Source organism: Chelmon rostratus, chromosome 22 (assembly GCF_017976325.1).
Source record: "Chelmon rostratus isolate fCheRos1 chromosome 22, fCheRos1.pri, whole genome shotgun sequence".
NCBI classification, from domain to species: Eukaryota; Metazoa; Chordata; class Actinopteri; order Chaetodontiformes; family Chaetodontidae; genus Chelmon; species Chelmon rostratus.
This window is the reverse complement of record NC_055679.1, coordinates 17370386-17384890: the sequence shown is the minus strand read 5'-3', so window position 1 is coordinate 17384890 and position 14505 is coordinate 17370386. Positions and strand designations below refer to the sequence as shown.

Sequence of the window (14505 nt, the reverse complement as noted above, 5' to 3'; positions counted from 1 at the left end):
AGCTGAAGATCACACCTGGTTACCAGGGAGACAAGGCCCAGTAACTAACCCCTTGTCCCAGCACCAATGACTACATGCGCACAAAACACACACGCATTCACACACACAGAGCTCCGCAGTCCTCCCTGTCATCAGCTGGAGGTCACAGGGCTGCTGGCCCCGCCCACACAGGTGTGCTCTGGCCAGGTACCGCTCAGGTTGTCTGTCATCGCCTCGCCTCGGCCACCGCAGGAATTCAACACCAAACACGGGCTCATGTGTCAATCATCTTTATTCATAGCACAGATTAAAGACATACACTCGGTAAGAAGCACCGTGGCAGTTTGCAGCCCGTTAATGACACTTCAGGCCATGCTGTGCCATTTTATCCACATGTTCATACTCTGGTTTATAAAAACAATACATACAAGATACATTAGAATACAAAAAAAAAAAAACGTACAAACTGTAGACCTTTCAAACCGTAAATATTAACATGTCTTGACGATAAACAGCAGAATACATAAAGAAAAGTCATCAATAACATACTTAAGTCAGACTGAATCCAGAGCTGATTCACCACCTGCAGTTTGGTGATCTGCTTTATTCCCTAAAAACCTCCTGCTCCATCTTTGTTACCACAGTCTGGACCACAATATATAAAAGTAAAATACATATAAAATATTAACAGAATAAATAAAAGAAATGTGCCATAACTTGCAAAAGTTTATTATGGAGCTACTGTACCATCCCACTGAGAGTATTATTGTGACGGGGTATTTTTTGTTGGGAAAACTTTTGAGAATAAAGTCGTGATATTTTCAGAAAATAGAGCTGTAAGCTCCAGAAAAGCTTAATGTATGAAAAAAACATGAAGTACAGTATAAAGACTTAACATTTCAAGAACAGGGTTGTTATATTTTGAACAAAATATGACTACAAGAAGTCTAAATATGAAGCTGTAGCCAGGAGATGGTTAGCTTAGCTTAGCACAAAGACTGGAAACGGGGGGAAACAGCTAGCCTGCCTGTCTTCTTGGGAAGTTCTTGTATTTCTCTATTTCTGTTGCTATTTTTTTCCCAACTGCCATTACCTGCTGCCTGTCATACCTGAATTTCTCCAACCAACTGGGGATTTATAAAGTCTATCTTATCTTAATTTATCTTCAGTCACTGCTCCCCGACCAAAAAAATAGTCCCCCTGTAAATCCTCGTGAACCCCAACCTTCAGATTTTGGCCAGATTAAACAAACAAGACACAACGTGCTAATTAGGGAGCTTTAGTGCCACTTGTAGATAGAACAGAGCCAGGCTAGCTGTTTCCCCTTGTTTCCAGTATTTATGCTAAGCTAATTAGCTTATCATATTTAACATTCAGTCATGAGAGTGGCGACAATCTTCTCATCTAACTCTTGTAAAGAAAGCAAAGAAGTGGGTTTCCCACAATGTCCAACTGTTCTTCGACTATAAACACGCAGCAATAATATTACAACTTTTTCAGATAAAAATGGGACGTTTTCCTCATTTCTAAAATATTCATTATTCTGGAAATCTCAGGGTTTTCCCCCCAACAGTGGCTCCAATACTTCATCATACACAACCTGGTTTTAAACCATGACATGAAACAATTTCTTGCCCACATACAGTATATATATATATATATATATATATTAAAAGCAGCCTGTTGCAAAGATGTAAAACTTCCAATTAACCACTACTTTCAACATGTTTGGTCCGTCATGATGGCGGCAAAAAGATGTGCGTGGTTTAAAAAAATAAGACCATTAACCACCTTTCAAACTTAAAACGAGCAGCCAGAGGCAGAACGTGCAGGAATGACTATAATTACTAATTAAAAAAGTGGATTTGAAGTGATTATATTTGAAAATCTTAGAGCACTTATATGTGTGTATATATATATACTTCACTCGCTTGCTCCTCTTTGGAATATGATACGTGATAAATGACTCTCTTTAGAGCAACATCATTCCCAAAAGTCCCCAGTGTGGTGAAAAGACAGATTTATTCCAGTCTTTGTCATCACCATCCGCACACATTGGCCGGCGGGCGCCACGCTCCGTAATAATCTCTCTCCACACGCCCTCAGTTGTGGTTACTCTGATGTTGTCTTACAGCGAACGGAGGCAGCAAGGTGAGAGGATAAAGAGCTTCTAATTCCCTAAATGCTGTTTGATTTCCATGCATACGCTGAGTGAAGCTCCAGTTCGGTGCAGAGGAAGGCAGCTGAGGCTGTAGTATTCACATTCACAGGTTACATGACCTTTAATTGTGCCTTTGCTTACAAGGAAGCTGATATTTAGACCTTTAATCTGAGGAGATAAGGATGCAAGGTTTGCTCATATTTAGGCTGTTTTGTGTTGTTTGTGTGTGTGTGTGTGTGTGGACAGACAGGTAGGAGGTCACATCACCTGCGTTTACACCACCACCCAGCTGGGTCTCAGCGGTCCTCCAGAATACTGCACGTGAGGGACCGGCCCCACATCGCCAGGCTCCTCTTCCCCCTCGGAGGCCTCGTCCGTGTCCGTCTCGACGGTCAGCAGGACCTGAGAGAAGACAAAGTAGTTTGGATTCTGCATCCTCGCTGGAAAGCTGGGAAACATCTCTATCTATTACATAAAGTGGAAAATATCCCTGTTTATTCGCAGCCTGGAGGACACTTTGCAGCAGCAGCAGGGATTCAAGTCCCAAAGGGGCAAAATTCCACAACTATACAACATTTACGGCATTATAAACCTCCATATGTTGCTTTATGTTCGGGTTTGACATGTGGAAACTGATCTGACGGCCGCTTTAAAGCTCCATGTGGCTTCAAACCCCACCGGGAACACTTCAGAAGCATTTTTCCTGCCTGATTTTGTTAGCTTGCTCATATTTGGACATTTAACTATGTCTGCACAGGATGTTTTATTTTGAAAATCACCTGGACTCTCTCTGCCGTTCCTGTGTCTGGCTCCTGATGCTGATGTAACACCAGGATCTGATCGTCTCTACAACTGATGTCACAACAACAGCATTGTGACCACAGCTTCAACCACCGCCCCCACCGAGACCTCATCCAAGTCAATGCCTCTCTATCTGTCGTCCTCCTCCACTTCACTCTGCTTTCCATAACATCAGCGCGTGGACGCGACTCCTAAATGTCACTTTTATTCCCGGGATGAAGGCTTGATTTATGGCGGCCTGGCTGAGGACCAGGGAAAAGGAAAGAGGAGGGGGGGGTAAACACTGTCATCCCACTGAACACCAGGGTCATGCACCCCGACAGTCATCTGTGCTGAAGTCTGTCAGCTCAATCTTTCTGGAGAGAGGGGAAAAAAAGAAAAGACAGGGGCTTCTGTGCAGTGTGGAGGAGGAGGAGGCGATTAAACCAGAGCCTGTTACAGTTTCATCAGTCCAGATAAACCAGAGCTCAACCCAAAACTCACAGGAGCGCTTTAAAAAGTCCGAACGAGTGGAGCGTGACTGTGTTTCTAGTAGTCTACACATAAAAATTCACCAAAATTACAGAAAAAATAAGCTTTGAACACCTTTCGGATGTCATTACTGGTCCAGAAGTACGTGGTTACCAAGAAATCACACCCACAATGTGACAGCTGAACATCCCACCCCAACACCATTATCATTAATCTGCTGCTGTAACAGCTCCACTCTACTGGTTTCAGGCTATTACCAAAACCAAACTGAGAAAACTATTTCTTTATGTTGAAACAGGGAAGCAGGAAGTGCACACACCTCTGAAATATTTCTGTATTCGTAAAAATTGAAGATTTCTCTTAACTGGACCTGAAGCCATTAAAAACAGCCAGAAATGTTGTGTTTCAACTGTGTGAGCTCCACCAACACAAACAAATAAAAAATATCATGATGTTTTTGTAATTGGGGTGGATCGATCCTTTAACTCCAGCAACTAACAGCTACTTTCATTACAGATTAATGTGATTGATCGATTAATCGTGCTCATCACAATTTCCCAAAGTGACGTCTTCAGGTTCCTTCTTTTGTCCACCGACAGTTCGAAACCGAAGACTCTTCATTTAATTTCACAAAAGACAAAGAAAAGCAGCAAATCGTCATATTTAAGCAGCTGGAACCAGCAAATGTTTGACATTTTTACTTGAAAAATTAAACGATTGTCAAAATAGTTGATCAATTGATTAACCGACTAATCGTTGCAGTTCTGTGTGGTAATTCTGATCAGGTGTAACGTTTTCTACCTGTCCAGTTTTTTTTAATACAAAAGATGTTTTCAGTGTGATGTAGAGCACTTTTAAAAAGGCTTGCTGAGGTTTTTATGCTACAGAAACAAAACTGAGTCTGTCTGTGTGAATGATCAGTGAGTGAGAAAAGTCGTGTGTGAGCTGGCCTTTTAAAACACATCTGCAGTACAAACTGTTCAAAAACGTCGTAAAAAAGCATCGCATGCACTCCGTCCTTGTCCAAAAAGTCCTGCAAGCACACAAAGTCAGACACTGTCCAAAAAGAGAGAAGAATTTAGTGAAGCGTGTCAGAGAATTTCACATTTTAAGGTGGAATGAAAGCGCCGCAGAAGAGGAAGAACAGTCTGACTCAGGATTTCTTGGACTGAACTCTGACTGGTGTGTGTGTGTGTGTGTGTGTGTGTGTGTGTGTGTGTGTGTGTGTGTGTGTCTCCACAGCGCTCATCCCCCAAAACAACAGGTGCGGTTGACACCCAGCGTGACCGTGTGGGTGCATCAACCATCAACTACCATTTCCACGCACATTAAAGTCTCCTTCTCCTCATCAAAAAGCAAAGATATCAAACTGTCACATTCTTGTTTGGGGGCAGGATTTGGAGAACTTCTTCAGAACATCAGAACTAATCCCCCTTTAAAGGCCGCTGAGTCACCGCCGCGGCAGATGGCACGGGCTGATTTCTCCACGCCGCCTGATTTTCAGGGGATTTAAACAGTTTTAAGAAAACTTTTAGACATTTTAATGCTACCTGGGATTTTAGTAAAGATGCTTCTGCTGTGACTTTCTATAAAGCTCAGAATTAATTTACATTGCTGAAGGTTTTAAATTTAAAATGCAAATCATCCGTTATTTATACCGAATAGATTCTAACCTTTAATCCTGAACAGCTTTTGTTTCCACTCAGAATGATCGTCTGTTTAGATCAACTCCAGATTACGGATCTGATCGACCGGAACAGAGGTGACCTCCAGATCAATGACCGTCACTCACCCGCGACTCCTCGCTGTTCACCCAGGGCAGCGAGTCAGCCTTCTTCACCGAGCCGTCGCACGAGTCGTCCAGGCTCTTCATCGTCTTGTACTTCCTCATCGTCAGGCTGTCCACCACCCAGAACATGATGGACTGCAGGGGGAGCCAGAGAGACGAGACTGAGATATTAGACTTAAACGCACAATAACGAAGATGTTGTTAGGTGGCGTCATGAAGCAGCAAGGGATCATGGGAGTTGTTGTCTTTATTGTGAAACAGCAACCTTTACCTTGAGTACAATCACGTATTTTTCACTTCTTACTAAAAGACCTCAACCATACGTGACAGCGAGATCATGACTACTCACGTTCACTATGAAGGGCACGATGAGCATGACCAGCACCAGCTCCAGCTGAGGGTTAGCAATGTAGCTTAGCAACACCTCCTGCAGCTGGAAGACAAGACGGGAGAGTTGAACATCGGGCTGATAGAAGTCACTTTTAACTGAAAGATGGTGAGTGCGGGGCTGCAACTGACCATCGTTTTCACTGTCGATTAGCTGTTTTGTCTATTTGTCTAGTTAATCAATTAATCGTTGCAGCTCTAGTTGAGTGGGACCTTAAATTAACCACCTACTCATTTATTACTATATTACATTCACATATTATTTGTGTATAGCATGTAGGACATATGCATACAGTGTATTGTTTGTTTATTCTATTATGTTTTACATTTAATTTTACTTTATTAAATTTTCCTGATTATATGTCTTTATAGCTATATACTCGAATTTGTTTATTAAAGTACTGTATATTGTTTTTTTATTTTCAATGTACTTTACTTTATTTACTTTACTATACTTTATTAAGCCAAGGCTTCAGGTCAAAACAGATCAAATTTCCAGATCAACATCACATAGAAAATCAATGTTGCAGAACAATTAGATCTGAATGAAATGAGCCATGACCGTGTAAAACATACATGAACAAAAAGACTGAAGGACAGAAAGGAAAGACTTTACTCTCAGCTCCCCTCCACCAGAACAAACAGTGACTATAAATACAACTAATATTCATAAACAGAGACGACCTCTAAACAAAGTGGGATCTCCTTCTCACTGGAAACAAGTGGATACGAAATAAACAAATAAAACTGCCTTTTTACTCTTTTTAGAAAGACATTTGTTTCTGTGGCAAGGGCCAATTTGAATAAGCAAATATGATCCCGAATGTCATGCAAACAAACTGTGCTTCAGATACGTTCACACTGCCTCCGTGTTTCCATCCGAATCAAAAGGAAAGTCATCTTTTTATCCTCCTCTTGTTTATTCTTTCTCTAGTCTGGATGATGCAAGAGAATTTTTAATGACAAACAAAGCCAAAATAGCTGTGAGAGAAGACCGCTAAAATCGGCTGATTTTTCCATGTAGTCTGGTTGAACTCGCCGGGATCAGTTTGGGAAGTAAAAATGTTCTGTTTGTGACAATAAAACTGGAAAAAACTGAGCTTCAGCTGAGGTAAAATGATAATTCATAATGAATATGTTAATTCCAGTCACAGGCTCACCTGATGCTCATATTCTACCATTTCAAACCACGAGAAAATCTATCTACGTGATTTTCCCGCATGCCAGGCGTATGATAATGTCACAGGAAGCCATGTGTCCCATAGGACCTGAACGCAGCACTAGCAGCCGTACGCTCTCCTTACTTTGGACCATCCGGGGACGAGCAGCACCAGGCTGATCACACCTTTCTCCAGAACCATGATGAGCAGGTAGACGCCACACTGACCCAGCCATGCTGCGGCCTGGGGGGGGTCACCTGGAGGGGGAGGAGGAGAAAAACATCAGTTCATGCAAACACGTCTTCACGTCCAGCCTGAGCTGTATTTCACTTCATTATTTTTGGGCTATTTTTACAAGACTCATTACTCATTATTCCTTTTTATAGTATTATTTCTTTGGGACATTAAAAACATATTTATGACTTATTTTTATTATATTATTTCTGTCCCAGCTGTTTTTTTAATTAATTCATTCCATGTATTTTTAGCTTCTGAGAGTCTAAAACTGACTGTACTGAGCTATATCAATTTTATGTATTGTGTATAAACCAAAGTTGATTTAAAGTTAATGTCAATTTGTAAAGAAAAAGTCAGTAGCTTTAACATAATTCCACTATTTAAAAAAACATCTACTTTAAACTATTGTGTCCAAGATCAAGGATTCATTTTAATGCTCTGTGTGAATAATAAATCTTGACTGTTCTGCTTCTTGAGTGTGTAAATAGTATTTCTGCCCCTTGTCTGCACCTTTCCAGAAGGATACACAGGTGTCTCACCAGAGCAGACACAAAGGAGGATAAGTCTGTCATTAAGACAGGAAGAAGGAAGGAGGAAGACACGCAGACAGACAGAGAGAGCGAGAGACAGAGAGAGAGACAGGCAGGCAGGCAGGCAGAGGGAGAGGAAGCCCTGATCATCGTCACTGTGTTCCTGGAGCTCACCCAGTGCCTTTCTCATGAATACTCACATTTTTGGCAACAGGGCCGTCTTAAAATGTTAAGAGAGGAAGAATCAAACACAAACTTGACCCTGATCGTGACAGTGAAGCGAGCTGGAGACCTCATCGGACCTGCAACTTGTTTGAGTGAAACTTTCCATCACAGAAAGAAGGAACGCAAGAGAAAAAGCAACAGCAGAGAGGGAGTAATAACTGGCGAGGAGTTCAAGCCTCTCCGAAGCCACTGGGAATGTTTTCCAGGCGGGGTCGCAGCTGGAGACGCTGGCTCTCCTCCCCCGTCTGCCTCCGGTGAGTCTACAGCGCCCTCCGGTGGCAGAGGCCAGAGCTGCAGCTTACTGTCATTTTCCTTTTGAGAGCCATTTTCACTCACCGTATTCTCCGAACATGAGCAGCGTCCACTGCTTGTACTCCACCAGTCTGGACACCAGCTTCACGGCGAGCCAGATGACCAGCATCCCCAGCGTGGCGTCCAGCAGGAAGTTCATCAGATACCTTTGGCAAAATGGGAAATCACGTTCTCAGTGCCTGGCGGCCGAACCGCATCACATCATGACTTGCCAATCAATAACTCACAGGGAGCACGGGTCCTCTTTGGTGAGCGTGGACAGGAAGACGTTGGCAAAGTGGATGAAAAGAGCGCCGATGGCCTGTTTGGATGTGTCGAAAAACCTGGGAAAGACACGACGGGCCGTGTTAAACTTCAGTTTTATGAATTTGACTCCTTTATTCTATTGTGTTGCATTTTAATGTCCAGGAACCACAAGATTATACTCAGAGCAGACAGATGTGTAATTAATTAACGTGAGGCTTCTAATTGTCCAGATTGGTTCATTTGATTGAGAAATTAGGGTTCGACTAATATTTTATTCATTTTAAAAGATTATTCTCATGTATGCAAGTGTGTAAAATCTAAGAATGTAGGACAAGAAAAGGTAGAAAAGAAATAAAGTCCTGACCAGATCCTCCACGGCCGTCTGATCCCTGCGGGCTCCCGGAACCTCTTCACTGCCAACAGAAAATAAAGCCAATCAATTCATCAATAACACTGGACTTGTGTTTATCCTGCAAAGCAATAACATGTAACACGGTTTCTTTGCAGTTTGTTTGACCTCCACGGTGAACCTCGTCTCTGCAGGGCGAGAGGGAAGCGAGGACAGAAGAAGACACAGAACGCGTCGTCCTCGTTTCACGCCGCCACAACACTTCAATCCTCCCCACAGGGCTCGGGGCGAACAGACGCCCACTGTTCCTCTATCTCGCCATCTCACAAGGTCAGAGAACGTGACTCGGCAAGCGAGAACAGGATCGAGGCTTCCTGCAGACGTGCTTTCACATCTATTCTTTCTTTCAGGATTCATCAGCTGTATCTGGTGCAGTTGAAGTTGGTGTTTAGTGTGACGGGAGAATCAATAGCAGCGAGTTTCAGACTTTTGAAGCCATTTAAAGTGACTTCCTTCAGATTTCTTTAGGGCTAAAGCAGTTAGTTAATTATTTGTCAGCAATTTTGATGGTAAATTTAGAATTTTAAGTCATTCGTTGAGCAACATTTGCTGATTTTAGCTGCTTAAAAAGTGAAGACTGACCATTTGTCACTGTTTTATATGAGTGTAAACTAAATATCTTCAGTTGTGGCCATTTTAAAGTTTCTTTAAGATATTAAGTGTAAAAATAACCAACTGATTAACTGATAAAGTAAAGAGTCAAGTCTAGACTGTTCAAAACTGTTCAAATTGTGAGGATGTCAGATGGTATAAAATTAATTAAACGGTATGAAGTTTATCTACAGCGTGTCAAATCTCTCTCATGACAGGCTGGAAAAACAGGGATTGCACAAACTAGACTAACATTTGCTCTAAAAGTCTGTTACCTAACAGCCACTCTTTGCATATAAAGCTTTGTATTAAAGCACCGTGCCGGCCACACTGGATATTCAGCCATCATCTGGATTATACGAGTGCGGGAATAATGACGAGTCAATGGAAGGAAACTCCCAAAAATAGCTTTGAGGAAGAGCACTCTTAACTCAGATCAGCAGAGGGATGCATGGTGCAGGCTCGCCTGGAACCTGGCATACCGCCACCGCGATCGTAGCTGAAGGGCCTTTAATGCTCTGCTGCACACAAATAATGGGGTGTAAATATTAACAGACGCATGTGCGTTGACCAAGAACGACACTTGTGCTGAGAACAGGAAAGGAAAAAAAGAAGAGAGAGAGAGGGAGGGAGAGAGGGAGGGAGGGAGGCGTATCGATTCCTCTACTAATAAGTAACTGAGTGGAGGTTAGAGCTCATTGATCTCACTCGCCCTCAAGGCCTGGCCTAATTCTGCAACACTTCGTCGCTTTCAGGCTTCAACTGCTCTGAACCCGCCTGCATGATTAGCTGATGAAATCAACATGACTGCACTGACCTTTGAAAACTACACTGATTATTAGAGCATATGCCTGCACACTCACAGAGCAAGTGAATACTACACAGGATGCACGGGAATTTGTATTTAAATAAGCATATCCATGGCCTTGGATTAACCCCACACAAAGGTGAATTGACAATAGAAGCATTTTTTTGGCTCTGAAATGAAACAAAAGAGAAAAACAAAGCACATATTATTCAGTTAGCGTATATGTGCGACCTGGTAGCTGAATAAATTCACTGTTATCATGAAATATTCAAGGAAACTGACTGGAAAATAAGATTAAATGTAATCCAGGAAGTCATAAAAAGAAATCATCCTCACACACACAGGGTGAGTTTGAATTTGAGTGCTCGTGCACTCAAACAAACCATTAAGAGATTCCTAAAGGGGCTGAAAAAAAAAAACTGGATGCAGTTTTTCGTGACACCTTTCAGCTGCATCTGCTGCAGGAGCTTTAAACACAGCCTGTGGTGCCAAAACTGCTGAGATGCCCAACATTCTCCAAGTCAGCTGCCACAGAATCACAAGTTATTTAGCAGTCAACAGCCTTTGTTCACAGTAAATCCACACTGTGGCTGGACAGGAGCATCTTTTTTTGTGCTGTTAAGGCTGCATCCCCCCAAAAAACACTGTGAAAGTTCCTAAAATCTGAATATATTTCCCCTTAAACTGCCTTAACTGTCAAAATATTGGATACACAACTGTGGCATAATTAAAAACTGAAAGAGAGACAGATATTAAGTCTGAAGTTCAACTTTCTTTAAATCAATAAAGGCATTTCCCTTGAACAGCAGCAAATGCTCTAATTAGCTGCATATGAATATTACATTTCACTGAAACATATGGAGATTTTATCAGTTCACTGTTGGCAGGATTTCTGGTTATTAATAAACAACAATAACGAAACACTGGATCCAAAACCTGTCATTCTGCCACAGGGAGAAACCCTGACGAAACCTCACTTAAAATATTGCAATTTGTGATGCTGCTTTGCTTGCAGGCACACATACCGGTTACGTATTGTACACCTTAATTATTTATGGTTAATATAGATTGCAATGGCAAATTCGGTCTACAGATATGCCACAAAGTGTACGCAATTTTACTACAATACGTTGAATAGAGAATTGAGCACACATCGCCACCGCTGGTAACAACAGTCTATTTTGTGGACGTGGAAGATGTTTGTAGCGACGGCAATTAAGAAAAAAGCTGAAATTCCTTCTTAATGTAGTGTTTTTACAGCACCTAGTTCATGCCGAAATGAGAACAGAACCCTTATTAGCCAATAAATGCTTCAATAATGTTCAATTTCAATACATCTTTTTTTTCCGAAAACGAGTCAATATTAAATTACCATATTTTTCAGTGGAATTTGGTGCCATGTTAATTATACTCAAGGGGAAAAAACGTCAACAAAACGCCACGTGGACTGGTGCAGCCTTTCAAAAGCGAGTTTCTACATTTGTGTTTGGTGCGTCTTCTCCGTGAATAAACCCAGAAGGACTGTTTCCACCAACAACCGGGGCTGACGGGTCAGGTACTCACACATCAGCGTACTGAAGGCGACGATCGCCAGGAGTCCCTGGATCAAGACGCCGAACCTGTCCGTCAGAGCTCCGTTATCGCAGCCGTGAGGATTCGCCTTGTTGATGTCAGACATGTTTGTGACTTCAAAAACGCCATCGTCCAGGAACCTTTTCACCAAGAGGACCCCGCTGTATCCGTACATGTCCATGTTGACACGATAAAAACAACCGAGCCGTCGGAGACAAAAGGAGCACTCCCTCGGTGGGCAAAGGAGGGCTTAACGTTTCTTTACTGGAGAAAAACAAACCTCCAGATTTTAACTTCCGCAGATCGATCGAAGATAAAAGTTTCCCCTCAGTGTCTCCAGAAGCTGGTGCTATATGTCATGATGCAAAGGGGATCGATTATCTGCCTCACATCCATGTTTGTGACAACACGCACTGTCAAGCAACCGCACGACAAACACGAGCTTCCGGTGAAAATACTTCAAAATAAAAGCCATCAGCCGCTCGTCTTGAACAGCCTGACAGGAACACAAAGGGACAGGCTCTGTACTGTCAGGTGACACGCTGTTTCTCATTGTGTCCTAAAAAAATGACAACACATGTTCCAATTTAAACTTTTGTATTTAGACTATTCAACCTTAAATGTGAACAATTTTAACAGAATTTGGTGAAATCTCTCTTCTCGTCTATTTGTGTTTGTGCTCAGTTTTTTTTTCTATTCAGTCTTATTTTTGTTTTATCATTAGTTAATAGTTATAACAACAACAATAATAATAATGAGCGACAAGCAGTCTTTAATAAATATGTTCTTGCAGCCTATTTGAAAGTCTGTTTGTATAAATTATGTGCTAATTATCACAGCTCACAAGATGTAAATTGTGTAGAAAATGACTCAATTAATGGTTAATGACTCCTGTTTAAATTCAATTTGTTCTTGTTCTTATTTTTCCTATGTAGACTATTATGTGATCTGTTCACTGTTGTCTCATTTTAATATAATTTTATTTTGTATTCCTTTGCAAAATAATTATTCGCCCTCATCTGGACTGACTACCTATTTAAAGGAGATAAAACCTCAAGTAAAACCTGATCAACCTTTTAAAAAAAAAACAGCTACTCCAACCTGCACCACTCATATTCTTTTGTTCTGCTCTTGACTACACCATTTTATTTTGACGCAACATTTAACATACTTCCTGTCGCGGTTTGGGTCATTTGACCGCGCGGCTCCCGCAGCAGAATTCCTTGAATGTGCGCGAGGCCGCTTCAGAGCCTTTTTCCTTTAGGCAATGGCACCCGGTCGTGCGCACGAGGGCCAGGGGAGCAAATCTCTGCCTCACGTGAAAGTACAATGAAGCAAATCTTTGAGGTCAGAGTCGGTCAGGAACAAGTCCGTCAGGCTCTGAATATTTGCTTATATTTGTAGATGTTTGCTGGAGGTGGAGATGGTGTAGTTATGGGATTCTTAAGACAAAATGAACGGATGTATGCCAATGTAGAGACTTTAGAGGATTACACACCTGGAGCCTGACAAGTAGGCGCAGAGCCAACATGTAGGCCAACAATGTCCAAACCAGAGAGGCCGCTTTGTTCCGCTCAGAAGACCAAAATTATATGAAACTCACAGAACAATGAGGGTCATCATGGGTTGTTCAAATGCTCTGATTTGTTGGAATAAGAAATCGTTGAAAACAGATTTACTTTAGAATAAATAAATCCCAGGTTTGATTTTGATTATTGAAAATAAACCCGTAAATATGACCAGATTATGCGCTCTGAAATGCCACTAATAGATCTAATTGCTTGATAGAGTTTTGACACAGTGACCTTAAAACACATCCATGTTTCTCATCACACACACACACACACACACCTGCATTTCATGAACACACTGCACGTTTGTTCTCTCGCTCGCAGGATGTTTCAGGTAAATCACCTGCGGAGAGTTTGGATTCATCAGATATAAGTGTTTTTATGATTTATTTATAAGGGGCTCAGACTGTTAGTGAGAATAAGTGAATGTAACATCATGTGATTTCACACTTTACCATGGGGTTTACTGAGCCCTCAGATGATGCTGTCAGGAAACCTGCCCCCCCCGAAACCTGAATCGTTTTTGAGTGTTGCCAAAACAAAAAAAAGGTCCCCTGCCTCGTGAGGCTGCGGGTTCATGCGCGAGTCGCGTGCGCGCGTGTGCGTGTATGTGTGTGTGTGTGTGTGTGTGTGTGTGTAGGAGGGGAGGAGGGGGCATAATCCTCCCTCCCGCGCGCTTGGAAAAGCTTCTTCTCTGGCAGATTAATGGAGCACGGCGCGCGCTCCAACCATCTGTTCCTCCAGCGGCATCACACCGCCACGAGCGCCTCTTTCTCCGGTCTTCACGTGTCTTTTTTGTGTCTTTATGAATCAGATCCACCGCCATAAAACACAACACTGAACTTCCCGTCACAGGTTTCAAAATAAAATCCTTAGTGCGGTTGTCAACAGGCTACGTTTATTTATTGTTTGGTGTCTTTCTGTGTTATAAGTCTTAGATCTTTTTAGCTGCTGGCCCCTTAAAATTAAGCAAATGTCTTGTTGTGATCCGTCAAGAAGCACAAAAATGATTTATCCTTGTCAGATAATTGTTTAACTTGAAGGCTTGGGGGAGGCTGTGTCCAGTATTTCACATTAAAAGAGCAAAAACATTTGACAAAACAGTGGAAATAAACATGATGATAATATAAATGACAAACATAATTTTGCCAAAATAAGTATTCATTTAGTCTCTTATCAGGGTGAATCCTCAGATTTTGTGGACTGTTGGGGGTTCAGAACTATGATTTAACTAAAAAAAATACCTCGCAGATAAC

The 14505-nt window shown here is 41.9% G+C and overlaps 1 protein-coding gene across 2 annotated transcripts; it reads right to left on the bottom strand.

Annotated features, from left to right (window-relative positions):
* Positions 1–276: 276 nt before the first annotated feature.
* On the bottom strand, positions 277–12075 carry tmem110l (transmembrane protein 110, like). Of its 2 annotated transcripts, XM_041963931.1 has the most exons (9): positions 11670–12075; positions 8663–8711; positions 8280–8375; positions 8077–8198; positions 6893–7005; positions 5551–5634; positions 5205–5336; positions 2408–2542; positions 277–2228 (listed from the first exon to the last, which is right to left on the bottom strand). In XM_041963931.1, exons 1-8 carry the CDS (start codon positions 11857–11859, stop codon positions 2414–2416), a joined length of 915 nt encoding a protein of 304 aa, XP_041819865.1. In that variant the 5' UTR covers positions 11860–12075; the 3' UTR covers positions 277–2228; positions 2408–2413. The 2 variants fall into 2 exon arrangements, with proteins under 2 accessions (XP_041819865.1, XP_041819864.1); XM_041963930.1 differs by having other exon boundaries at positions 277–2542.
* Positions 12076–14505: the final 2430 nt, after the last annotated feature.